The sequence below is a fragment of the Haliotis rufescens genome, unplaced genomic scaffold (genome assembly GCF_023055435.1).
Source record: "Haliotis rufescens isolate VD_foot unplaced genomic scaffold, xgHalRufe1.0.p SCAF_39, whole genome shotgun sequence".
Lineage (NCBI taxonomy): Eukaryota > Metazoa > Mollusca > Gastropoda > Lepetellida > Haliotidae > Haliotis > Haliotis rufescens.
Window position 1 is genome coordinate 3,960,361 of NW_025964101.1, and position 27,823 is coordinate 3,988,183.

The 27,823-nt window shown below is 41.4% G+C and overlaps 2 protein-coding genes across 6 annotated transcripts; one reads left to right on the top strand and one right to left on the bottom strand.

Annotated features, from left to right (window-relative positions):
- Positions 1 to 327: 327 nt before the first annotated feature.
- LOC124149179 (probable 28S ribosomal protein S26, mitochondrial) lies at positions 328 to 6,773 on the top strand. The gene is made up of 4 exons (XM_046520589.2): positions 328 to 605; positions 2,330 to 2,467; positions 4,276 to 4,399; positions 5,393 to 6,773. The coding sequence occupies exons 1-4, from the start codon at positions 358 to 360 to the stop codon at positions 5,573 to 5,575; spliced, it is 693 nt and encodes a 230-aa protein (XP_046376545.2). The 5' UTR covers positions 328 to 357; the 3' UTR covers positions 5,576 to 6,773.
- Positions 6,769 to 27,499, bottom strand: LOC124149178 (KAT8 regulatory NSL complex subunit 3-like). 5 transcript variants are annotated; one of them, XM_048381432.1, is made up of 14 exons: positions 27,387 to 27,499; positions 24,857 to 25,166; positions 22,690 to 22,848; positions 21,905 to 21,995; positions 19,458 to 19,541; positions 17,767 to 17,868; positions 16,826 to 16,957; positions 15,236 to 15,454; positions 14,695 to 14,766; positions 14,448 to 14,522; positions 11,607 to 11,828; positions 10,551 to 10,706; positions 10,170 to 10,296; positions 6,769 to 10,025 (listed from the first exon to the last, which is right to left on the bottom strand). In XM_048381432.1, the coding sequence occupies exons 2-14, from the start codon at positions 25,096 to 25,098 to the stop codon at positions 8,581 to 8,583; spliced, it is 3,126 nt and encodes a 1,041-aa protein (XP_048237389.1). In that variant the 5' UTR covers positions 25,099 to 25,166; positions 27,387 to 27,499; the 3' UTR covers positions 6,769 to 8,580. The 5 variants fall into 5 exon arrangements, with proteins under 5 accessions (XP_048237389.1, XP_048237391.1, XP_048237390.1 ...); XM_048381434.1 differs by lacking the exon at positions 27,387 to 27,499 and adding an exon at positions 25,698 to 25,885 and having other exon boundaries at positions 19,467 to 19,541; XM_048381433.1 differs by lacking the exon at positions 27,387 to 27,499 and adding an exon at positions 25,698 to 25,885 and having other exon boundaries at positions 15,236 to 15,451.
- Between the last annotated feature and the right edge of the window lie 324 nt (positions 27,500 to 27,823).

The following is a 27,823-nucleotide window of genomic DNA, read 5'->3' on the forward strand; positions in this document are numbered from 1 at the left end:
ACAGCAACAAAACAACAGTAGCGGAACCTAACTTACGCTGCAAAGAGTGTGAGCTGAGCGCAGAGAGGAATAACCGGACAAAACCAACAATAAAGCTTTTTAGGCTAATATCAGATACTTTTATATTTCATATTTATTTACGACGAAAATTAATTCATTATAATATACGAATTTGTGTTTCTACCAGCCCTCTATTTGCCTGACTTGTTCAAACATTTTGATTTGGTCATAAAAATCGATATCTTTCGGATTTTATAACCATTACGCCTTTAACACCAACGCCAATGATTAGCTAAGCTATCTTTCCAAACACCAATCATTTGAGTCGTTACATGGCTTTCTTCACTTCCGGTAACAATGGCCGGCATGTCTTTCCTAGCTGCAGTCGTAAGATCTCAAAACTTTGTTACATTGAAAATCGTTACCCAAGAATTGCCTAAGTTAGCATCATGCTATCAGACAGTTCGATGGAGAAAGTCAAGATGGCACCCAGTGACTGCTAGCAAGAAATTCTATGTGCCAAAGCCTCAAGTGTTCCACCCCGAAGATACGGCAGAGGTGAAGAAAAGGCTTCCAATTTACAACACACATCTGCGAGCTGTCAGGTAAATAGAGCAGAGAATATTGTACTTTACTGAGTGCACTTTTATGATTTTTGTTAGCGGTACGTCAGTAGAGCATCGAACACCAGCTGCCAGCTTTGAAGCTGGGTTCGAATAGCCAACACTTTACCACGGGACCAATTTCGAATCAGATCAGAAAGTGTGAACCCAAAGATTGTTTGTTTGTTGTATAACGCCGCACACAGCAGTATTACAGCAATAGGACGGAGATTTGTAAATGATCGAATCTGGACCAGACAACCCAGTGATTGACAGCATGAGCATCAATTTACGCAATTGGGATACGATGACATGCATCAACCAAGACAGCCTGACCACCCGATCCTGTTAATTGGCTCTTAAGACAAACATAGTCGCCTCTTAGGACAGAACCCAAGGATTGTCATTGGTTGTTTGATCGGAAAGGGATACCCAATTCTAATGATAGGAAAAGGAATTCAAGAGTTAAGGATAGAGTCTGTGGTATTCCCTAACTCTAATGCAAGAAGTATTAGCTCATCTGGAGCCAGTTTGTGCACAATTAGCTGTGGTAACCGTACCAGAGTACATGTATATAATTACTGCAGATACCCTATATCTGAACTCGATTAGATGCAGTTTTGCCAGTAATCAGATTAATCCGTATAAAATTTGCAAAGGTTAACATAGTAATGTAACTAACACTAATGCAAGATCACAGACAAGTGAGGAAAAAAGCCACATCTGGAGTCAGTTCGCACTCTAGCTGTACCCGGTAACTGCAGTCTTACCCATAATGAGATTATTCCACATAAACTTGCATAGACTTCAATTAAAGGAGTCCCCCAAAATTATTTTCAAATTCAATTCAGCCAAAGTAACAAGGAAATAGAATTGTCATAACATGGATCAGGTTCGGAAATACCTCAATCTGGGTATATCCCATCCCAAGCAGTGTATGACATTATGACAACAAGTTAATTTGCAGCATTTCATTTTGGAAATATCTTTGTGTTTAAGACCACCTCCTTGGTCTAGTGGTAGAGCGTTCGCCCAGAGAGTGAAAGGTCCAGGGTTTCGATCCCAGGCTGCATCATACCAAAAGACGTTAAAAGATTGTACTTGTTACCCTGCCTGTTGCTCAGCATTAAGGGGCTAAAACAAGAACTGATCGGCTTGGAGTCAGTATACTGTGTCTGAGTGGGGTATTCATGTTAAACTGCAGCTGAGTGGGGTATTCATGTTAAACTGCGGCATGGTATCTCAGTGGGCTAGCACTAATCGGCATCAGTCCGGACTAGTACAAGCAGCCACACACACGTGCATGCACGTTGCAATATAAGTGCAATAATCTTGAACAGGACGTTTTACCTCACCTTTATGTTTTAGCAATAATTGCTGTTGTTTATTGATCATTATATCCTGACGTTGCTCAATAAAATCTTCACTTAGAACCATCCTTTAAATTGAGAAAACATTTACCTCATAATCATATTTATGAACATCGCCTATGAACAAGATGAACATTATTATGTGTAGATGTGCAATATAACCAATAAATATATAGATGATTTCTATTTCTATTGAAAATAACACAATTTTAATGATTTAATATGTCAGACTACAGACAGTATTCATGTGGGGAATGATACTTGGAGTGACATATACACGGACCTGTGGATGATGGGGAGGATAAAACACATCTCTGCATAGGGCATGAACATTAATCACATTATTGTCTTTTGTAGAAATTTCATAACAAAAACTCACCAGGCTGACTTGGCGAGACGTGCCCTGCTGAAAGCCCAACAGACTGATGAGGAAGAAGAGTTTGCATGGATCATGGAGGAAAACAACAAGTGGAATGCCAAGGTGGCGGCCGTTAGGTACTGCAACCATGACTAAAATGTCACTGAATTGAAGCAACACCATGAACTTAATGAATACTGTGGCACATCCTCAGAGAAAACTGCTATTAACTTATATGCCCAATCTGACCTGTAACCTATACATGCAGTTATCATGGTTATTATTTTCTTTTACTTCAGACGTTTTAAATTTAAATGAAAATATGGAATTTCACATAAATTTCCAAACATTGTAATTACTTTTGAATTTCATGTTTTGTTTCCACATCAATACAAAGTTCTTATTACTTTTAAAACACATATTTCCATAGCAACAAGTTGTATTTGTTGAGTAGCAATATGTCTGCAGGTGTCAACCTTCAGCATAGATATCTATATTAGGGGTAGGTTTTTCGGAAGGATAAAGCCAACGGATAAAATCGATATCCGTAGGGGTCATATGCGGATAGGGATGCAAATATCAAAGGTCAAGCAGGGACTACTTTCACTGTTTATAAACAAACACGGCGTCGCCCTCGTCATTAGGCGATCGAGTCAGAATTAACCATCAGGAATCTGGATAAACTACAGGGATAATTGCTATCATTATCAAAAGAACAGTCTAATATACTGAAAATCAGTGTCTAACTGTGACCATGGTGACATAGCTAAGGCATTTTAAGTTTTGGCAACTTTGGAGGTATAAATTTCAATACAATTTTGCAAGGGCACTAGGCCTAAGCCAAGCAGGATCAGTAGCCATATCTGTGCTTGTAGACGTCTGCGGCTTGAAACCTTTTCCACAAATTAAGATAGTTAGAACTGGCCGAAATACGTATGAATTGTTACCTTGTTTCGATTTGTCGCTGTGTGTACATCTGACTACACTTCTTAACGTTATGTCAGGACAGACCGACTTTCAACAACGTCTGAACGTGGCCGTGACGTCTCATAGATTAGGGTTAGAGTAGCTTCCCTTTGACAAAGGCAGTTACTCTAGTGGACAGACCGATGGATTGCCGCGAAAGGAAATTAAAAACAATTGTTGTTTTGCGTATATGTTGCTTCACCACTGTATAAGAAATTAGATTTCAGTTGGAACTATATTGGCTACTGTCACTGTTCGACTGACACATCACTTACCCTGTGACATAATAAATATTAATGCGCACATTCCAGGAAAACTCACAATGTTTCGGTAATATTTGTGAGAGAGGGAAAGCGATTTTGAAGCACAGAATTAAAGAATGACATTATATGATAAAGAGGTTATCACGCGTGTGTCTTTGGGGATGGTAAATATCCTGTATTAGGAATAAACACTTTGTATTTAGCTCGCCAAGGCTTGCTAAATACGATGTTTATTCCTAATGCAGGATATTTACCATCCCCAAACACTCGCGTGATAACCTCTATCTATTCAACACATTCTTTTTACCAGAATATCACACAGCATGCTGTTATTAATTTAGAAAACATCATCATCTGAACTTTTGTAAATACTGTAGCCATCATATTGAAACTAGCATGGGTACAACTTCTTTATCAGCTGTAATCTTGGTATTGGTGTTAGCAGGTTAGCACAGTACTACTGTTTTCATGATTGGATTTGTAAAGATCAAGGCTTGATTATTGACAGCCTGCCATCATATAGCTGGAATATTGCTGATGTGGCATTAAACAAAAAACAAAACAACACCAATATGAGTGGTTTTCAGAGAATGGTACACTTGTCACTTTTGACACATGGCTCGCATTACATCACGACTGAAGTATGTCATACACAGCTGTTATTGATAAGTATCAGAGGGGAGAAAGATAATTTTTTTCATTTTACTGTTTTACAGGGAAAGTCGACAGAAGGAAGAATTTGAAAAAATCCAAGCTAGACTTGATCGCCAGGTGGAAAGAAGGGTTCAACGGAAACAGAAGCAGGAAGCAAAGGCACATCAATTGATTCTTGCAAATATTGTAAGTCATCTTGAACATTTCAATTATAATCAGACACTGCAAATATTGGGGGGAAGAGATGAGAAGAATTCATATCATCGTTTAGCAGAATCATTTGTTTTGGACTTTGATGCTTTGACCAAGAGCTTGGAATTTCTGCGAGGCTGTGAAACCAAAATAAGGTATATGGAGGACTGTGTCTGCATCTGCTCTAGTCTTATACCACTTGAGGCAGAAGAGGATAGTTGTCAAACTCGCCACAATTCACTGTGCTTCGCTGAATCCTTTAGGTGTGCCAGAAAGTTATGATCGTGGGTTTGAATCCCACATTGGCTTGACCTAGTTTTTCCTCTCACATGACGCTGACACGCTGTGATGCGACTGAAATATTGTTCAAAGCAGATGTAAACTAACCTTACGCACAAATTTTCAATAAAGATCTAGTCAGTTTCTGCAGTGTCTGATACTGAGATAGTGTCTCAGTGAAGTACTAGGACTATCATGAATGTTAGATTAGTATACATAAAACAAAGCAGTGTTTGAACAACTTGACTCAAGCTGGGGCTGCCAAGTTTCCCGGAGACTCATCCCCTCAAAGATTTGCTACAATAACTTCTCTCAGATTAAATTTGGGTTGCGGAACTGGAAAGCACAGGTTCATTTAGGCCATGTTATACAAAGTGATCATACTGCTACGACTGTCGTAAGTCTATGATAAAGTATGGGAGTTACAATCGTCTCAGCCCTATGATCGTTTTGTAAATGGTGCTGATTTCAGTCAATGAAACTAATGCATGTCACTCAGCATGAATCTGGAGACTATATTATTCTCTTGAACACCATTTGAACATAATTCCAAACAATCTTACTATACAATGTAGTATTTCTCTTGGAATACTTACTGAAATGTTGAGTTCAGATTTTGGACACATCAATTAATTCATACATTAAATTCCATGATAGGCAGTCAAGTTCCTTGAACAGTGCTAAAGTTTCATCTGTTGTTTCTTTCAGGAGGAATCTAAATATTTCATCACAGAAGATAATCTGGATCAGGAGATTGAGAAGTTGCTCAACTCGAGAAAAGATTATAACTTTGCTATAGACTCATCCGGTAAAGAAGTAACAGACTTTGACAATGCTACTCCTCCTCTTAAAGACTCTACTCCAAAGGGGGAAACCGATTCTCAAAGCTGATACGCGAGACTTGTCAAGATGGCAGTGTGTGTTGACATTCTATGGATCAGTTACATTGTGTGTGTGTAGTTTCACCAAACGAAGAGGAAAAGGAAAACCTTTGTATGGCGTCTTTGACTGCATTTATTTAGTGTCTGGATGAATGAAATTGAATCATATTAAAATATTCTATACAGCATGTACATTGTCTTTCTGTCAATCTCATTCAAATCAAATCTTAGTTCGTGCTACCGCTAAACAAAGATCTGAGGTCATCACACAGGGTTTCTAATCATGCAACCTCAGAGTTTAATGTTGGGTATTCCGAAACGAAATGCATCAAAAACATGTCACTTCAATGGGATACACATGTGAATGACGAGACCTTGCATTGCCCGTGGGAAGTACTGCCATGCAATCTATAGGCTAGCTGTTGACGTCCCAGTATGTGCTTTTGTTCAATTTTCAGATTTTGAATCGAGAACTTTGTCAAAATATTTTTCAAAGTGTAGTCGCCAGTTAGAAACTACTGCCGAATAGCCGTAGAAAGCTGCTTTCTGATTGGCTATCCTGGACTTCTTGTTAGTAATTTCATTGTTCAATGAAAGTTTGCAAAAGGTCGTATCATTGTTAAAGGTGGTTGGAGCTAAGATCTGATCTTAATGAGATTGTCTTTCTGTGAATACTTTGTAAAGATAGTAACCAGCATCTTTGGTTCACCTCAGAACAATGAACACAGGAAGGATGTTCTGCAGCATCATGATTCTTGTTTCAGTTCTGAACACTTTGGGCGTGTTTATCGTCAGTACTTCACTAGTTTAGAATACATTCCTCCATGCTCCCCAAGGTGATGGGAGGTGTTATGGGGTTAACGTCGCGTTCAGGATACTGCACATATATAGTGGTGCATACGTGCATGCGTGCACACAAGCCCTGACTAATGCCAGTTTCTTAGTGCAGCCCACTGAGCTGCCATGCTGCAGGTTTAACATGGGTACCACACTCAGACACAGTATTCTCACTAGAGCCAAGCAGTCCTTGTTAATGATGAGCTCCAGACCGGGTGACAAGAAGTAGATCATGATCCACTAGACCATAAAGGCGGTCCCCATGATGTAGAAAACCTGTGGAAGTATTGGCGATGGATATGTTTTTAGACTCCAGTCAAATTGCTCCCATTAATTCAGCCTGATGCAAAAATATAAAAAAATAACAAGATGTTATGTTTTTTTTATTTCTTGAAAATGAACAATGTATACACATATACATAGTATATGAGCAAATGAATGCAGTCTTGACAATCCTGATAGTAACCATATGAAGTGAACTGAACCCAATATTACTGATTAGATATCACTGAATTTCTTTTTTTCTTCGTCTACTACGCCCTTGCAGGGAGCTTATTTTGACTGAACACATTTGTCATCCATTTTAGGCAAGGTATGTTGACTATAAAGAAGTTTTATATAGTCATCACTTCCTGTCAACTCATCATTAAAGCAACAAAAAGACAAAATGTTTTCCCCAAAAATAGCAAATCTACAATACCAAAACAATGGTAATGATGTCCCTCCGAAGGGCGACATATCGGGCATCAACGCTTGTGTTTAACATCACAATCAGCAACATTCCAGCTATATGATGTCCCTCCGAAGGGCGACATATCGGGCATCAACGTTTGTGTTTAACATCACAATCAGCAATATTCCTGCTATATGATGTCCCTCCGAAGGGCGACATATCGGGCATCAACGTTTGTGTTTAACATCACAATCAGCAACATTCCCGCTTTATGATGTCCCTCCGAAGGGCGACATATCGGGCATCAACGTTTGTGTTTAACATCACAACCCGCAACATTCCCGCTATATGATGTCCCTCCGAAGGGCGACATATCGGGCATCAACGTTTGTGTTTAACATCACAACCAGCAACATTCCTGCTATATGATGTCCCTCCGAAGGGCGACATATCGGGCATCAACGTTTGTGTTTAACATCACAATCAGCAACATTCCAGCTATATGATGTCCCTCCGAAGGGCGACATATCGGGCATCATCGTTTGTGTTTAACATCACAATCAGCAATATTCCAGCTATATGATGTCAACTTGTTAATAATCAAGTCAGGACTAGACAAACCAGTGATTGATATCATCACCAACAACCCATGTCATAAGGGTATTTTGACATGTAATGAACCAGCAATATTGGTTGCTGGGGACCCATTCTAACCCGGTATGAATATGAACATGAACAGATCTTATACATGGTAAAATACATCTCCACTTTTGATGGGGACATGGTGCCCCAGTTGTCTAAGTCGCCGCAATTGGCTGTGCAGAGTAAAACCTATATCTAATTATCCCTATCAAAAGTTGAGCAGTATATTTATCCACTGATGGGACAAAGGGCTCTATCTTCCAAGATATACAGAATTGTCAAGTGTGGATGGATGTGGTATGCACGTATGATTCTCTGTACACAAAGTGGGTGGGGAGAATCCTGTACAATTGATACAAACCTGAAAATGATAATTCCATTCTAGGCTTTTTTCTACCTAAAGATCATTCTCATTATCTGGTATTAATAAAACTCTGTATAAGCTTAATAGATTGTTGTAATTAAACATACTTTCTTCTTAGGCATGCTGATGTTTTCATGGGTACAATACACTGCTAAACAGCAGTCTGCGACTTTTGCCACTAGTCCGAAGTCCAAGTCTATTAAAATGATGTTCGTTCCAGTAAGCACTATCATATCAAAATCTACAGAAAATGATGCATGTAGCCAAATTCAGGCTAGTAGACTCAAAAGTTTTTGACACAGACTGAAGCAGTTGTAGTTGCTGGTCCTAACATTCCCATTGTGAAGTAAGATAAATGCCAATATCTTGTCATTTCCTTAAGACTTTGACAATTGCACCTGTGCTGAGTACTTGAACACATAAACAATATGAAATGCACCTGAACACCAAGCAAATCATTCCAAGCAATACAACGTCACAGTTCCTGTTCAGCATCACATCACAAGTCATACTGCTTGGGTGTCCTGATGCGTCTAGTCCGTGTGGATGCTATTGTTGGAAGGACGGTTTTAGCTGTAGCACTGTAAGAGGCCGTCACACCCTTGGGTCCACTCTTTGGTGATGTTTTACTCGTGGGAGACAAGTCCTGGGATAGCTCTGCCTCCACTGTCTTGGGAATTGCACTGGATGGGGGTGAGGAGCTTGGCCCCGGGGAGGGGGCTGAGGGGGACAAGACAGGACTAGACTCCAGTAACGATGACACCTTACCCAGGGGCTCTGTTGACATTACAGATGGAGGTCTGTCTGGTCGGGTTGTTGATGGGAGCACAGATGACGGTTTTCCAGCACTGAGAGGTGATGGAACTGATTGTGCAGGTTTACCTGGGGAAGTTAATGATGCAATCAAAGTTGAATGAGACACTGTTTTAGTAACAGAGCTACTTGGTAAAGACACTGTTAGTGTATTTGGGCTGATAAGACTCTTGCTGACAGCAATTTGCACAGGACCTTTACCAGGTTCAGAAATCGACTGTAACCTTGCCAGATCTAACTGAGAGCTTGAGAGTATCTTAGCTTGAGTCACAGATATTGCCCCCGATGACAATGACAGTGATGCAGTGGTGAGGGGGAAGTCATGGAACTGGAGCCTCTGTATCGCCTGCACCTTCTCCTGGTCGGTAGATGGGGTGCCTGTGGCTGGGGGAACAGCGCTAGCGACGGTCGTCGTCTTTGCCATGGCAGGAGATGTCTGTCTGTCCAGGTTCCCGGCTTGTGTGACCACGGTAGAAGCCTGGCTTGTGCTGGGGGCTGCACTTGTTATGATCATGGCTGTCTGCCCACTAGACCCGGACCCGGACCCAGACACAGACCTGCCTATAGTGGACAGCAGCTGCTGTATCTGTGTTGAAGCTGTGGCAGCAGTGGTGATGTGAACCAGAGGGGACCCGGACACAAGTTTCTGCGCCATGGAGAGAGGAATAGAGAAAGGCTTGGATCCGGTCCTAAGAAGGATCTGTGAGTGGTTGCCTGATGACCCTGATGCCCCGGTCTGCAGCTGTAAGGGGACTGTCTCAGCTGTCTTCTCCCCAGGGACAGGGTCACTCTTCACAGCTGTCGCTAGCAGTGTTCCTCCTGACGGGCTGTCTGATGTTCGCTGACTGGCCAGGGCTGCTGAGGTGAGGATCTGAGACAGGGGGACAGTTGTGATGCTGGTGCTTTTGGGCACGGTGCTTTCTTCCGCCCCTTTCACCCCCTGGAGCAGCCCCGAGAGCTCCCTGGCCCCTGGTATGGTGAGGGGCTGGGGTATGTTTCCAGTTGTTCTGTTGGACAGTTTGGGGGATGCAAGATTGCTTCCTGCTACCGACGTCGGTAGGGAGATCTTCTTCCTTGGGACACTAGTTATGGGACTTCTTGCCTGACGTTTCTTGGGTGTGCCTCGGCGATCTGAGGACAGAAATATTGTTTTATATTCTATATGAAGCAAAATGAACAGTTTACTCAAATCACATTCTTTACAGATCATATTACACTTTAGGCTGATAAAATTCTAATAGGTGCAATAAATTCTGGAACAGTTAATGTTTTTACTTGAGAGTTTGATGGTGGTTATAGGCATATCTGCCGAAAAATCGGTCTCGTCAGCACGGGATAGTTGAGAGCTCAAGGTCACACCTGCAAAGCTCTGTCTCATCCCGCGACCTCGGCCTCTTGATGACTGCAATTTACAAAGTGTCAATGTGTCATAAGGTCTTTCCTCTTGTATCAGTGGGTTTACAGATTAAATCTCTTAGAGCCTTTGGTCAAAATATATATCCAATTTTGCCTGTGACATTTTACTTTTCAGTTTAAAATTTATAAATATTTTTTTTAGAGATCATTTAGAAACAAAGCCACACTTCTGGAATACCGATGAAGTCAAGAGTAGTTTGCTAACAGGAAAATAAATTCCCTTGCCTTACTCATACTCACCACAGTGAAAGGTGACTCGGCAATTGTCTGTGTGATCTCGCGGGACACCCGCCTCTTTTTCTTATTGCGGAGGTCGACATCAATAGACTGGTCCAAGCCTTCTAGTGCTGTGGCAGACTGCGACAAGATTCCTCCCAGGAACTCACAAATCTCATCCTATAACATAGATTGGAACTTGATGTGTGTTTGAATTACATGTAAAAATAGTGGGTACAATGTGTGAAGGCCATTTCTGGTGACCCCCCCTCTCCCCCCCCCCCCTGCCATGATATTGCTGGAATATGGCTTAAAGCGGCGTAAAACCATACTCACTCACTCACTCACTCACTTTAGTTCACCTAGGTATGTAGTCAACAGTTTAACATGTCAAAGACAGATTTAGAAACACAAAATCTACAAATAAAAAAACACAATAGTAGAAGGCACATGTTTAGAATTTGGCTGATATGTGGAAGTCCCATGCCTCTTAACCACCTCAATAAGAAGGTTTCACCAGAATACACCTGTCACACTCACCAGAATACACATGTCCACCATCTCCTGTGTCTGACACTAAACAGAATACACCTGTGTCACACTAACCAGAATACACCTGTTCCCCATCACCTGTGTCAGACACACCAGAATACACCTGTCCACCATCACCTGTGTCAGACACTAACCAGAATACACCTGTGTCACACTAACCAGAATACACCTGTGTCACACTAACCAGAATACACCTGTTCCCCATCACCTGTGTCTGACACACCAGAATACACCTGTCCACCATCACCTGTGTCAGACACTAACCAGAATACACCTGTGTCACACTAACCAGAACACATCTGTGTCACACTCACCAGAATACATCTGTCACACTAACCAGAATACACCTGTGTCACACTCACCAGAATACACCTGCCCACCATCACCTGTGTCAGACTTTAACCAGAATACACCTGTGTCACACTAACCAGAATACACCTGTGTCACACTCACCAGAATACATCTGTGTCACACTCACCAGAATACACCTGTGTCACACTCACCAGAATACACCTGTGTCACACTCACCAGAATACACCTGTCCACCATCACCTGTGTCACACACTCCTGCTTCTTCTTGGCCCGGCTGACACGGAGCTGATTGTCGGCCCCACCCACCATAAGGAGGCCATTTTCTGCCTTCATCTTCTCCCGTAGGTCCTCAATGTCGTCAATCTCACACACGCTGGAGTGCTGGCCGACCACAAACAGTGTGGGAGTCTTGCTGTCCAGGAGGGGGTCCTCCACGTCCTGTAGGAGACACAACATGGAGACTATTTAGCCACCACTAACACTACCAAGACTTTGGAAGAAACTTGCTTTGGGCTGGTCAATCAGAGGTTTCAAATCACAATAACATCTGATTAAACAACTGATTAAAACAGTTTGATCCACTACAAACTGCATACACCCCTCTTCCTCCACTAAAAACTGCATACACCCCTCTGCCTCCACTAAAAACTGCATACACCCCTCTTCCTCCACTACTAACTGCATACACCACTCTTCCTCCACTACAAACACCCCTCTTCCTCAACTACTAACTGCATACACCCTTTTCCTCCATTACCAACTGCATACACCCCTCTGCCTCCATCACCAACTGCATACACCCCTCTGCCTCCATTACCAACTGCATACACCCCTCTGCCTCCACTAAAAACTGTATACACCATCTTCCTCCTCTACAAACTGCTTACACCCCTTTTCCTCCAGTACTAACTGTATACACCCCTCTTCCTCCATTACAAACTGCATCTACCCCTCTTCCTCCACTACAAACTGCATACACCCCTCTTTCTCCACTAAAAACTGCATAAACCCCTCTTCCTCCACTACAAACTGCATACACCTCTCTTCCTCCACTACAAATGGTATACACCCCTCTTCCTCCATTACAAACTGCATACACCCCTCTTCCTCCAATACAAACTGCATACACCCCTCTTCCTCCAATACAAACTGCAAACACCCCTCTTCCTCACCACTACTAACTGCATACACCCCTCTTCCTCCAATACAAACTAAATACTCCCCTTTTTCTCCACTACTGACCGCATACAACCCTCTTCCTCCACTACAAATGCATACACCCCTTTTCCTCCATTACAAACTACGTACACCCTCTGCCTCCACTACAAACTGCATACACCCCTCTTCCTCCACTACAAACTGAATACACCCCTCTTCCTCCACTACAAACTGCATACATCCCTCTTCCTCCATTACAAACTCCATACACGCCTCTTCCTCCACTACAAACTGCATACATCCCTCTGCCTCCACTACAAACACCACTCTTCCTCCACTACAAACATCCCTCTTCCTCCACTACTAATTGCATACACCCCTCTTTCTCCATTACAAACTGCATACACCCCTCTTCCTCCACTACAAACTGCATACACCCCTCTTCCTCCACTACAAACATCCCTCTTCCTCCACTACTAATTACATACACCCTCTGCCTCCACTACAAACTGCATACACCCCTCTTCCTCCACTACAAACTGAATACACCCCTCTTCCTCCACTACTAATTGCATACACCCCTCTTCCTCCACTAAAAACTGCATACACCCCTCTTCCTCCACTACAAACACCCCTTTTCCTCCACTACTAACTGCATACACCCCTCTTCCTCCACTACTAACTGCATACACCCCTCTTCCTCCATTACAAACTGCATACACCCCTCTTCCTCCACCACAAACTGCTTACACCCCTCTTCCTCCTCTACAAACTAAATACTCCCCTTTTCCTCCACAACTAACTGCATACACCCCTCTTCCTCCACTACTAACTGCATACACCCCTCTGCCTCCACTACTAACTGCATACACCCCTCTTCCTCCACTACAAACTGAATACACCCCTCTTCCTCCACTACAAACTGGGGGGGACGGGTGGCCCAGTTGTCTAAGGCACCGCGATTCGCTGTGCAGAGTTGCGTCCCTTGTGCACGCCATAAACCTATGATTGTGGGTTCCAATCCCGGTTCGCCCCGATTATGTTTCTAGGTTTGTCAGCACCATACCCGTGCTCGTGGGTTTCACTGAAGTGGTAAACGTCTGAGACCTGCATCACTTCGGGCTTTCCTCCCATATTAAGCTGACATGCCGCGATATAACTGGAATACTGTTAAAAGCGGCGTTAAACCCAACTCACTCACTCACTCCACTACAAACTGCATTCACCACTCTTCCTCCACTACAAACTGTATACACCCCTCTTTCTCCATTACAAACTGCATACACCCCTTTTCCTCCACTACAAACTGCATACACCCCTCTTTCTCCACTACAAACTGCATACACCCCCCTTCCTCCACTACAAAGTGTATACACCCCTCTTCCTCACCACTAACTGAATAAACCTCATCTTTCTCCACTACAAACTGAATACACCTCATCTTTCTCCACTACAAACTGAACACACCTCATCTTTCTCCACTACAAACTGAATACACCTCATCTTTCTCCACTACAAACTGAATACACCTCATCTTTCTCCACTACAAACTGAATACACCCCTCTTCCTCACCACTAACTGAATACACCTCATCTTTCTCCACTAGAAACTGAATACACCTCATCTTTCTCCACTACAAACTGAATACACCTCATCTTTCTCTACTAGAAACTGAATACACCCCTCTTCCTCACCACTAACTGAATACACCTCATCTTTCTCCACTGCAAACTGAATACACCTCATCTTTCTCCACTACAAACTGAATACCCCTCATCTTTCTCCACTACAAACTGAATACACCTCATCTTTCTCCACTACAAACTGAATACACCTCATCTTTCTCAACTACAAACTGAATACACCTCATCTTTCTCCACTACAAACTGAATACACACCCCTCTTCCTCCGCTGATGCCTGTGAAGGGAAACCCCAGACACACCACAGCCGTCACCAACTCCACTAAGGCAACCTGCAACAAGAAAGTGGATCATAGTCACTTATAGGACACACACAAAATATCTGATATTCAATTACCTTGCTTTCCAATATCACTATGACAATCCTGATACAAAAGTCTACAAAGTTACTTTTCACACAATAATTGTTCCAACATATTCTTTCCACAAAGATCTGTAACTCACATGACAAGCAACAAGAGCTCCAACATCCCATCCAATGAGAATGATGGGCCGGTTCTGGGAATGACTCTTTGACTGAAAGCAAGCAAAACACATGTCAGCATTTCATGGTTTCTATTTTCATAAAGTAAAACTAGAGCTCTAAATTCATAGTAATTCCAATTTCAAATGTAGATCAGGGCTCAAGGAATATTTTTAAGCTATTCAGTATTTGCATTGGGTACCAATTTTTTGGGGGGTATTCATTATACTTTTACTCCCTTGGAGGTTAAAAACAATTTCAAATTCTTAAATTTTCACTGGTATGGTGCTGACAAACTTAGAAACCTAATCGTGGCAAACCGGGATTCGAACCCACAATCATTGGTTTCTGGCGTGCCCAAGGGACGCAACTCTGCACAGCAAATTGCGGCGCCTTAGACTACTGGCCACCCGTGCCCCCGAACAGTATTTGAGGGCAAACTTTTGCAGGCATTGAGCTTATATTGGCTGTGTCAGGCAGGGAAACAGTTTCTTGTTTTCACAATCGTGCCTCATTACTCACCTCCAGCACCTTGGTCCTGACCGCTCCGATCATGTGTTCGAGGCACTGTGCAATGCCGACTCCGCTGCCACCATTGACGGTGTGCATGGTGACGGGGATCACTTTGCCCAGGTTGGACAGCTGGGTGTTCCAGAACTTGCTCCTCTTGGAATATGCGATACTGGAGTGGATGGGGCCACTGGGGGCTATCAGGAGGAGAGGGTTGCCAGGCAACTTCTTCTGTGAGGATATGATTTGTCATTGTGAAATCGTCACATAATGCATAACATATATAACTATTACCTACGAGGGCAAACATATCGGCGTTCATAAAAATCATATGAGCCCTAGAGTAATATCACGTCACGAGACAACAGTGTATTGTTTCCGTCATCCGGACCGCATTGTTGACGTCATTCGAATCTTATTGTGACGCGAGGTAGGACTGATGTCACACTAGAAAAGACATCATAGCTGAAGATTGTTGATGTCATTCAACAAAATGTGGTTCCGTCACTGTTGCAACTTGCTGTCAATATAGGTAAACACTCTCTGTATGTAGACATCTTCTTCGGTAATAAATAGAACATTTTATTTGTGTTCATGTCATACTATGTTTACGACACTCATGCCTAAATTCCAGTATTTAGACACTCGTGTTGTAAACATAGTATGACATGAACACTCATGTAAAATGTAGCTCACCTGATCAGGTTAAATGCTGCCAACTTCACCAAATTACACTAAGTATTTTGTTACGATAGTCTGGTCGGGACACCAAAGTCTGATGATACGAATTGTCTACACTACAGCCATGTGAGAGTCATATCATTCCGAAACTCAGTTGATAATTTTTACTGTTAAGTTCCTATTTCGACTACAGCAACTTCTGATAATGCAAGTGGAGTGTCTCGATTGGACAATTGCAACACAATATACAGACTTCATACCAGTCAATAAACAAGATGCACTCATAGCAGACGGTGTAAGGCTAAATAATTACCATCTCTTTAGCATGTTTATCTGTGTGTATGAAAATGTTTGAGGAAGAAATCATATTTTTGTAATTTAATTGAAAAATTTGTAACAAATACAGGTTCTGGACAGTTGGCAGCTATGGAACAGTATAACAGTCATACCATGTCATGTCAGTACAATGTGGTAGGGAAGCCCTGAGTGATGCGAGGCTTAGACATTTATCACCTTTGTGGAACCCTTGAGTGCAGGTATGGTGCTGGCAAAGCAAGGATTGTATTTTGGTTGAACATGGTTAATCTGGGGTTCAAAAACCCACTATCAGCTGATCCTGGCACAGCCAAGGATCACAACTCTACACAGGGAATTGCTGCACCTTGAATCACTTGGCCAACCATGCTCCCTGAATGTCAGCAAAAGCCACCACTAATTGTTGTCATCTTGGTATTTAATATCAGGTATCATTGCTTCAAAGAAGACTAACCTGTCAATCTAGAGACCACGGAGGAGGTCCTAGAGGTAAAAGCTTACAAAAGCTGGAGGATGAAGAAAGCCATACTTTTCTCATGTTTCTTTCATTAGGTTTCTGTTTAAAACAACTAGCATGTAGTCCACAAAAGAGTAGAGAATACTGACTGGCTTCTGCTGTGAGAGTGTGTTGTGGACTGGGTCCCAGGGCCTCTTTAGCAGCAGATTGAGAGCCTCAGATGTGACGGGCGGAGTCCGACTCGCCGTCGCCACCATCATGCGGTCCACAAGGGAGGGCACCTAGAGATCATAATAAAATGTGTCAGGACAATACTGGCACACCTTTACATGAATACACAGAAACAGCTCAATACAGACATATTATCCAATTGTAACACCCTTTAAGGAACAATTCATTTAATGTCATCAGAAATAACTTTCCGATACAAGTGAATATTTCAAAGAACTTAACCCTCGGCAACACCTGAGAGGTCAATGTTCAAGTCGGAAATGTTGCATTTATTCCTTCAAATTATCAAGTGAGAGGTGAGGTGAAATTGGGTTTAACATCGCATCCAAGATTATTGCACTTATATAGCGACGTGCATGCACGTGTGTGGCTGCTTTATTTATTGTGCTAGCCCACTGAGATACCATGCTGCACTTTAACATGAATACCCCACTCACGACACAGTATACTGACTCCGAGCCGACCAGTCCTTGCTTTAACCCCTTAATGCCAAGCGCCAGACAGGGTAAGAACAAGTACCATCTTTTAACGTCTTTTGGTATGACGCGGCCGGGGATTGAACCTTCCGCTCTCACGACGGACGCTCTACCACTAGACCACGGAGGCGGTCATCAAGTGAGTGAGAGAATGTTGTTTCCCATAAGTCAACACAATCCGGCTATATCTCTGTGAGTGATATGTACCATAATCAAGTCTGGGCTAGGCAAACCAATGGTTGATAGCATGATCAACAATGCCTGTCATCGGAGCACAATGTCCCATTCTCAGCCGTATCAGTGAAATACCGTGACTACCAGATCCTCACTTTAGTCGGCTGTTACAACAAGCTCCTAATCAGCACATGTTTCAGCCATCCTACCTTAGCTTTGAGGGTCTGCAGTACATCCAGGTAGGCAGACAGGAGGGACAGACTGAGATTCTCAAACAGGGTGATGTGCAGCCACTGGGCCAGCTTCATGTCCTGTAACACAGATACCATTGTAGTCAGTCAACGGGTTGCAATACTGAGAGAAAACACAGGGATTTATCTAGGAGTCCAAAAAGAGTAAAATCAGAGGTATTTTATCATTGCATTTGATGCAATAGTGAGTGAGTTGGCTGAATTTAATGCCCTTTGAACAGTATTCCAGTTACCGTATTTTCTTGAGTACAGTGTACACTTTTCCAAAAAATAAAACACAGCTGTGTAGAAAAAGTGTGCATCATACACGCAGTTTTGATGGTTTTTGTACCAAATTTGTACTGACCAAGTTTCTTATCACCTGTTCGTTTACTGTCTGAAGGGGTAGGGTGAAATTGTTTTCAGCACATAATACTTGAATTATTTTTTTTATCCAAAATACTGAATCCGATAGAGGGGTATGTGCTTTATACTTGGGTGTGCACTATACTCAAGAAAATATGGTACATCACAGCGTGTCAGCTTAATGTGGGGGGAAAGCCTGAAGTGGTGAAGGACTTTTACCACTTTGGTGAAACCCATGTATGGTGCTGACTGACCTAGAAACATAATCAGAGCAAACAAGGATTTGAACCCACGATCATAGGTTTCTGGCACGACAAACGGACACAACTCTGCAGAACGAATTGCAGCGTCATGAACAACTGGCCAACACATGCCCCCATCTGATACAATAGTACACACTAAGCATGACACCCTCTTCCTCTATATTGGTCCTATTAACAGTGGTATACAAGTCATAACATATAACAATAATAACCATACTAACATCAATCGGGAAATTTGTAACTCCAATTTGGGAATTTTTACTGATATTTATACATGTTTGGCTTGTTTGTTGTTTAACGCCACACTCAGCAATATTCCAGCTATATGATGGCGGTCTGTAAATAATCGAGTCAAGACCAGACAATCCAGTGACTGATATCATGAGCATCAAGCCACGCAATTGGGATACGATCACATGCATCAACCAAGTCAGCAAGTCTGACCACCCAATCCCATTAGTCGTCTTTTATGACAAGCATAGTCACCTTTTACAGCAAGAATGGGTTGCTGAAGGCCTATTCTAACCCGGATCTTCATGGGTCATTTTAACATGTGCTTGGGCCTCATTATCCACCTCTGAGCAGGTCAAGATAAATTTCTGACAACATGGGTTTGTCCATATTGGCCTTGTGTCTAATCTATCTTTCATTTAATGAAAAGCTACCAAACCACACATACTCCATAGTATACCATAATCATGATAATATAATCTAAAATTTATAAAAAATAAATAAACTATCATCCCAGTGTAAAAAACCCGCATATATCACAGTAGCCTATAATAGATGCTTTCAACTGTAGTTCACCAATACATTACATTTGGGGAAAGTCCAAAATCCTGAAGTGACGTAGGCCATAGACATATTCCAATTTGATGCTGACAAAGCAATGATACTCATCAAGGGACATCTTCCATAATCAAGGGAAATTTTGGATACAACCTACAATCAGCAGATGGCTAAGGGATGCAACTGTGCACATCAACTGCGTCTTTCAAGACCACAGATTACAAGCACTATATGAATGCATGCATGTCCTACCCATCCTACACTGGCTAGAGCTTGTCTCACGCGCTTGGCTGTCTTGTCAATGTGCACCCTCCTCTGTATCGGCTCTGTGTCAAGCTGCAACAAGAACCAAGCTCCGCATAAGCTTACAACATATGACATCAAGACACTCGGGTGAGATTCTCTATTTCCAAACAAAACGTAGGAAGAATGATTCTGGATGAAAAATGGAATCTCATCCTCATGTTGTTTGATATACATATCAACACTCGTCAATAAAAGTTTGAAACTATTCTGCAAGCCTCAAAAGTTTTTAAAACTTGTTAATATATACTCACTGGCAAAAGAAACGTGATTACATACATGCTGGTTAATACATGAAGAATTACTCATATTCAAGAGATATTAATTGGTTCGACGCACAAACGACCATCCTGGTATCTTGTGTGAACCGGCGCTCATGAACGCATCACAACTGACATCACAGACCTATGACGCGAGATGCACCATTTGGCTCGTGCAGGATGAGTGAGTGAGTGAGTGAGTTGGGTTTAACGCCGCTTTTAACAGTATTCCAGTTATATCACGGCATGTGCAGCATATGGTGATAAGAATAAAGACACTGTGGTAACATTTGACAGATTGTTAGTTTTGTCTTTAAGTGACACACTGGAAACATCTCTTTAACATACTTACTTTACATGTTTCACGTTTCTTTTGGGTGTGAGTATATTTTATATTAAAAAAACACTCAGTTGAAATTCTTTATACACTGAGACAGATTCAAGACAATGATTACAAGAAATTATCATGGTACCAACCACTTAACATGCATTACAAATCCCCACCCCAGAATATCAAACAGTCAGTCCATATCAATAATACAGGGAAAGGCGGGGATTTACGTGGTTCTATCTATTTTCAAGCCCAGAGGACTCACAGCCACAATGTTTGGGGTCTAAGGCATGAGCATTGGGGTCCCAGGCTGGTAACACTTGGCACTCTTCACAGGATTTCCAAAAATGTTGTTGTTTTTGTTTTTGTTTTTTTACAATATTTTTATTCAATTCACTATATGATGTTACATAGTTTTACATAGAGTAACATGACATATAATATACTCATTAGGTGTAAGTTGCATACCTATACAGCAGACAGCAAATTTTAGTTGGCATTTCAAAAAAAAATGTTCCCCAAAATGTTACTCCTGTTATATCATTGGACATGTTTAGAAGCCGTATGCCTCTTGGGGATCATGTCAATCCTATTCAAGACACCACTGACACCCTCAACATGAGTGTATTAACAGAATAGAAATGTTAGTTATATGTAACACACAATCTGTAGTATTATTCAATTAAATAATTCAAACAAGACAGACATTTTGTTGTTTGGCTCAAAACTCGCAATATTAATTATTTGTGTCCGTTTACAGTTTGTATGCATATAGGATGCAATATTCTGTTTCCGGTAAAATTGTTTTGTTTGTTGTTCAATGCCGCAGTCAGCACTATTCCAACTATATAACGTCAGTCTGTAAATAATCAAGGATTTGAACCCACGATCATAGGTTTCTGGCACGACCAAGGGACACAACTCTGCAGAGCAAATTGCAGCGTCATGAACAACTGGCCAACACATGCCCCCATCTGATACAACAATACACACTAAGCATGACAGACTCTTCCTCTATATTGGTCCTATTAACAGTGGTATACAAGTCATAACATATAACAATAATAACCATACTAACATCAATCGGGAAATTTGTAACTCCAATTTGGGAATTTTTACTGATATTTATACATGTTTGGCTTGTTTGTTGTTTAACGCCACACTCAGCAATATTCCAGCTATATGATGGCGGTCTGTAAATAATCGAGTCAAGACCAGATAATCCTGTGACTGACATCATGAGCATCGATCCACGCAATTGCGACATGATGACATGCATCAACCAAGTCAGCGAGGATGACCACCTGATCCGGTTAGTTGCCTCTTACAACAAGCATAGTCGCCTTTTACGGCAATCATGGGTTGCTGAAGACCTAGTCTACCCTGGATTCTGGTAAAACCACAGAAAGGTCAGGAAATAAGTAGACGAGTGTTTTCCCTTCCACTTGATGGGTGGTATGTGAGTGAGTGAGAGAGAGGATGATTTTATGCCATTATTTCCAAAATTCCAAGCTATCAAACCAGAATCACACATTTTATCAAGTTGAGAATCAAACCTGGGCCTTTGGTATGACGACTGAACACTTTAACCATTTGGTCACCCCACTGCCCCCAGAAGTGAATGATTTGTTTGTTTGTTGTTTAACACCGCACTATGCAATATTCCCGCTATATGATGGTGGTCTAAATAATCGAGTCTGGACCAGACAATCCAGTGATTGACATCATAGGCATCGATCTATGCAAGTAGTACCGATGACATGCATCGGGTGATGAAGCCAATGGATTGGTCACTGTGTACCTACCCCCTCACAACTGAGTCGAGCTAGTCGGTCTGCTTGTAGAGCTTTCATCACTTTGTTAAAAAGACGATTCTGTTGCATTGCCCAGCCAGTCCTGAATACCACAGCCACATGAAATGAAAACATTCGATTAATTGATGCAACAAATTTCAATTCAATAATCATACTAAAAACATTCAGAACACAATCAGAAAATAATGTTCAGCCTTATTGTTTATTTGTCAACCTTTAATGGCAACTGTCCTTGAAACCATCAAAAGACTCTGTAGCTCACCTGAGTTCTTGTGGACTATTTGCAAAATTAGACACTAGGACATGATGCTAGGGTAAACAGGGAAACACACCCAAAGTTCTACCACAACAGACGCATGCAGACATTGACTGACACATACAGTAAACTATGTTTATAACGAACACACTTATAACGAACTGACCGACATAACAAACTTATTTTTTAGTCCCGGCCATTTGTTGTATATGCATGATATGTGCTGTATATATGCTTATAATGAAATACAGTTATTACGGTCTAAAATTAGTGGTCCCTTTGGGTTTGTTATAACCATAGTTTACTGTACCTTCAGTTCAGGTGAGCTAAACCATAATTCAAACATACTTTTGCAAGTACGGGCTGCACCATGAAAACCATTCAAATCATGACAAAAATGAGTCAGTTAGTGAACACTGTTCTATCATTGTTATTGCACCATCAAATTCTCAAAATCAGTGAAAATCTATTGAGAGTATATCATGTATATGTGCACCAGATTCTGTTGAGTGTCACTTACCTGACAATTTGTTCTTCCCAGTCGTCCGTCCCCTCCTCAACTCGAGCAAAGCTGACGTGTCTCTCACACTCACTCATGAGACTGCGAGCCTTGGTCAGGTCGTACGGCAGGGTGGGCGTGGAGGGCAGACTCACGACATCCAGGGGCAGGCTGTCCTCTCTGTGACCACAAAAATCATGGGCCATTCAGCTCACAATAACATGGCCTAATATCAATCCAGCACCCTTACGTTAAAAGTTACGGGTCTGTAGGTTCTAATACTATAGGAGCAAACCTCAAGCACCCCCGCGAATATCAAACACTGAACATGCTGAAAAGGGAACAGTCAACTTCATTGAAATGGAAGGGGGCAAACTTTTTCAATTACAACTGCTTATTACCTTATTTTCTTGAGCAGAGCTCCAGATAAACTGCGTATCTGCGTAAAATACGCATCAGAAATGCAGAAATATGCAGTAAAATAAAATCCAAGCATATCAAATACACAACGAACATTACAGATACGCTACAAAAATAAAACTTGTGCGTATCATCAAAATATTGTGAAGTAACCCTGCATATTCGATTAGCAAATAGGCAACTTATTTTCAAATTATAAATGGGCATTCCGTCAACCTTGTCAAACTCCACGATGACACTTACATCATGATCATTTGCCATCACACTTTCTTGTGGAAGTATCGTGGTATTTTTGAGTCACATAACGCTCTCGAACCCACACGAAACCAGTTTGCAGGGACTAGATGAATAGTGTTTTTAAATATTTAACTTAAATACCCACATGTGTAAAAACTAGTTGGTAACAGAAATTTGAAAACCCAGTTAGAAAATTACTGATACCTAATGATTTTAAAATGCATGGGTAAAATACCCACAACACCAAAAGCTTATCTGGAGCTCTGTTGAGTATAGTGCACACTTTTTTCCCCCCAAAAAACACTGCTTTGTAGAAGGGGGTGCACATTATACACGCCATAATGAGTTTTGACGGGTTTTTTCCCCCAACGCAAAGACACTACCGTGAGCATGTAACACCAGAAATACCGGTACCTTACACAAGGTAGAACCGTAGATGGATGAAAAGTATTTCTTCTTATTTGGCACAGTCAAATTTCAAAAGCACACCTAAACATATTTGTGCGTGTCCTGTGGCACACTTGAAAGAAAACACAAGTTGATCCCTGCATGGGGATGGATGTGTTCTAGCCCCTCAGCGTGCAGGGCTTGATTCAGCTGTATAAAACAGGCACCAGTGCAACCTGTTATCATGGTTATTGAAAAATGCAACCTAATGTTTATGTCATATGCGCCATGTGCATGTAAAAAAAAGTATAATGTGTCTGACTAATCCTAAATTGTTCTCACAACATCAAAAATGAACACAATACCTCTCAGCTACATTTACCATAGTACATCACTTATCCTAGTGTTATGAGTAATTTGTCAGGCTTTGTTGGGCTTGACGTTATCAAACTGTGGACACTTAAAGATAATGTGCATATGTTCCAGTAACGTTTCACAGCAATACGCCACTAATTTACTGACACTGGCAGAAGACCAGGCAATATTTCAACTTGGATAAATTTACGCGACCAGGGTGCAACCTGGTTTTGTCAGGTGCAACTAGGCTTTCCTGTCAACCTGCACCTGGTGCAAGTTAAATCCAGTTCCTTAAATCAAGCCGTGGCTTGTGTCAAATGTCCACTTGAGTGGGTGGGTGAGTGAGTTTTGGTTTTACGCCGCTTTTAGCAATATTCCAGCAATATCACAGCAGGGGACACCAGAAATGGGCTTCACACATTGTACCCATGCCAGGAATCGAATCCAGGTCATCGGCCTGACCACCCCCACTTGGATGGAACTATGACATAACAAGTCTGGGGCACATTTACCCAACATATGTCTGCCATACATTCTTCCAATTTTCACTGGGGCTAATTCAAGTTTACAGTGTAACTGTAACCATACACAGTGTCATTTTCATATTTCTGGGCTTGAAATACCATACATTTTTCACCAAATCTTGACTGTGGCACACACAGCCATTTTATCTAGATGAGCTGATCATGCTGATACTATGTATCATGATGTCTTGTTCTAATTCAACATCTACCTTCTAGTCTGAGATAAAAAGAAACAGTGCAAAATCCAACAAATTGGAACTCACCCAGTTCCTTCAGATCCATGGCTGCGAGGGAACTTGGCCATGAAGAGTGTCCGCATGGGTCGGGCGTTGCTCGCATCTGGATGGGCACTCCATGGCTTGGAGTAGCAGTGGTCCAGCTGTACAAGGTCAAACTCCTGATCGGATCCTGGGAGGCGGAGATAGGAGGACATGTAGCGTCCACGTTGGGAGTGGCTATCATCTGACCACCTACCCTCTAGGACCACAGAGATTCGTCGGGACATCTGGACGGGTGGGAGAGCTCAGACTAGGTCTTTATAGTGACAAGTGGGACATGTTTTTGTGGCATATGCTGGAACAAAAACAAACCTCATGAATAATCATAAATTTACCTAGAATTCCAAACAAAGTGCCTATGGCTGGCAAATCGGGGGAAAAAATTGTTATTTTGGTTAAAATTTGTGATTTGTTCAGTAATTTTCTAAATTTCAGAGGTATTTTCACCATTGTACTTAAATATTGGAATCAATGCAACAATGCAAAACTAGGCATTAATGACTCTTTCTTGGTTCTGTTATCAGTGAAATGCAAGTCTACAAAACCATAACCATTGATAACATTAGATATGACTGAAATAGCATGATGATTGGGTTAAATATTGCATAGCCATGATTTAGGAATTAATACTCCTCTTTGCACATGTGTTGCAGCAGATTTGGGGCCGAATATTTGCCTCTGATCAATGCTGAGGTCTAGATAAATCCCTGTTAATAGTTATTTCTGACAATAAATCACAACACCATGCTCAGTTCACTATGTCCTTACAAGATGGCAAAAATAGTTTTTCAGTTTGTATACCATGTATACAATCCAAGCAGCTTACTGTGGCTCTGGAAGGTTCATGCTCACATTATCATCTCATCCTTACAGGTACCCATTCACTGCTGGGTGAACAGAGGAATATTTCAGTCATGTGTATGTGATATAAGCCATCTTCCCAAGGCAAGAGCGTCAACTCGTCTTTTTATCAAAATCTTGTTTCCACCCTTGACACATCAAGCCCACTTTCCTGTGCTAAATATGATTGGACTATCGCACATATCCAGACGGTTTTGCAAAATCAACATCCACGACTGGTACACCTTCGTATGAAAGTGGTTTGCCACTGCCTGTCTTTGTTGACACGAAAATGTCTTTTTCATCTTTTAAACCCCCCAACGATTGCCTACGTTTTTGTGTCAGGGTTGAAATCTTGAATGTTTTTGTTATCTGATCGACTAGGTCGCACCTATGGTAATCGCCATCTTTGTGAAGCTATACGAGATTAGAACAGGGATCTGACTGGATATCACGATTTCATTATAAGGGGCACAACTCATGATCTATGCGAGCTGGCGCCAGAGTCAAGCCGAGTAGAAAAGTGGCCACGATGTGGCAAGGGTAGAAACTAGGCTTTGATATAGGCTAGTGGACACGCTTGTTTCTGGAAGATGGATATAAGCATGATAAGCATATTATTTGTTCACGTTTATCTACAAACGTGATGAAAGATCACTACCAAAAACAAGTAGTGGACATGTTCAGGATAGACTGATCCATTATTCTTACGAAGACACAACATAATCATGGTAATGTCATCGTCAAATCAATGCTCTATCAAGTACTTTGGGTATTAGACATTAAATTCTTTTTATAGCAAGGCCATTGATCAAAAGATAAAAGATTTCCTTATTTATGAAATTCTAAATCTGTAAAGCTGTCCTTAAGAACGTTAAGAATTTGAAAAAGAAGCATAAGAGATAAAGAATGTCTGTAAAGCTGTTAAAATTGTAGACAAAAAATGTCTTACAATCATGAGAATGTCCTAAGCTCATGCATATCATGTGTCCCACAAAATCCCTGAATATGACAATCATAAAAATTGTTCCATATAATACATCAGTACAGACAAGTGTAAAAAAATAAGCTTGCTTCAACATGCACATGAGGAACATTAATGCACTCATTATTTAGCCATTATTTACTCTCTTTTTTTTGGTCATGTTCATAATACAATGTAAATCCATAATGAGACTGTCTAATAGAGAACTCGAAGTCTTATATACCATGATCTGATAATTACCATGATTAATCAGTCATACTATTTATCATGTAAATCAAAATGAACCGAAAGCTATTAAACTCTATCATACACATGATTAGTAATCACCAACGGTCTTTAATCTTTAACGTCTACCAGTCTCCTTGTAGCCTGCTACTGGTGTCAATATTGAAATAGAAATTAAATAAAAATGTTAAAAGGTGCCGTTGTCTTTATCTGATTGATGACTAACTTACGATGTAAACTTGAACTAATCGAAATGATAAATGTGCCGTGATAAGGACGTTTGTATCAATGATCGTCGATGCCTAACCCCAATAGAGTGACTGAAGCGTCGTATTAGTATTGACAAAAGCATCCACCATTTTGTCTACCACGCTGTTCTCAGCTTCCGTGTATTTGGCGAAAAGTCAACCTGAAAATTGATCAGATGCATCATTTGCAACATTTATAACGTTGTCAAATGCGTACCAGTGAAGTCTTTTCTAGTGTACCGCTGATGTATAAAGGATAGATGTCAGGTTTGATGTCTACGGCGCACACAACAATAATCCAAAATGGCGGCAAAGAATATTATTACCTCCCTTTGACAGGTGCCCTATAAAATACTCAAACGAAATATGATTCTTAGTAGTCAGTACCTTTCCGTTGAAACAATACATTAATAGATGCGATTATCGTCAGAGGTTTGCGGCTGATGTCTGGAATCACGACTGAGCTCATTAGCGGATAGGAAGGTCGGTCGGTGTGTACGAGCGTTTGATTTGGGGGAGGATGCGCGTTTGATTTGGGGGAGGGTGGTAACGTGTGTAGCGACTGTAGCGACCAGAACTGGGATAAACAGTCCACATTCATTATAAATTGGAAATATCTTGAGTGTCGTTTTTTAATGAATTTTGTACTTTTAA

Coding starts and splice junctions, on each gene's coding strand:
- LOC124149179 (XM_046520589.2), top strand. CDS start 358: ATGGCCGGCATGTCTTTCCTAGCTGCAGTCGTAAGATCTCAAAACTTT. Junction 606..2,329: donor ACACATCTGCGAGCTGTCAG/GTAAATAGAGCA, acceptor TGTCTTTTGTAG/AAATTTCATAACAAAAACTC. Junction 2,468..4,275: donor GCCAAGGTGGCGGCCGTTAG/GTACTGCAACCA, acceptor ACTGTTTTACAG/GGAAAGTCGACAGAAGGAAG.
- LOC124149178 (XM_048381432.1), bottom strand. CDS start 25,098: ATGTCCCGACGAATCTCTGTGGTCCTAGAGGGTAGGTGGTCAGATGAT. Junction 11,829..14,447: donor GCATCAGCGGAGGAAGAGGG/GTGTGTATTCAG, acceptor TGTCTCCTACAG/GACGTGGAGGACCCCCTCCT. Junction 10,297..10,550: donor CCGAGTCACCTTTCACTGTG/GTGAGTATGAGT, acceptor TGTAAATTGCAG/TCATCAAGAGGCCGAGGTCG.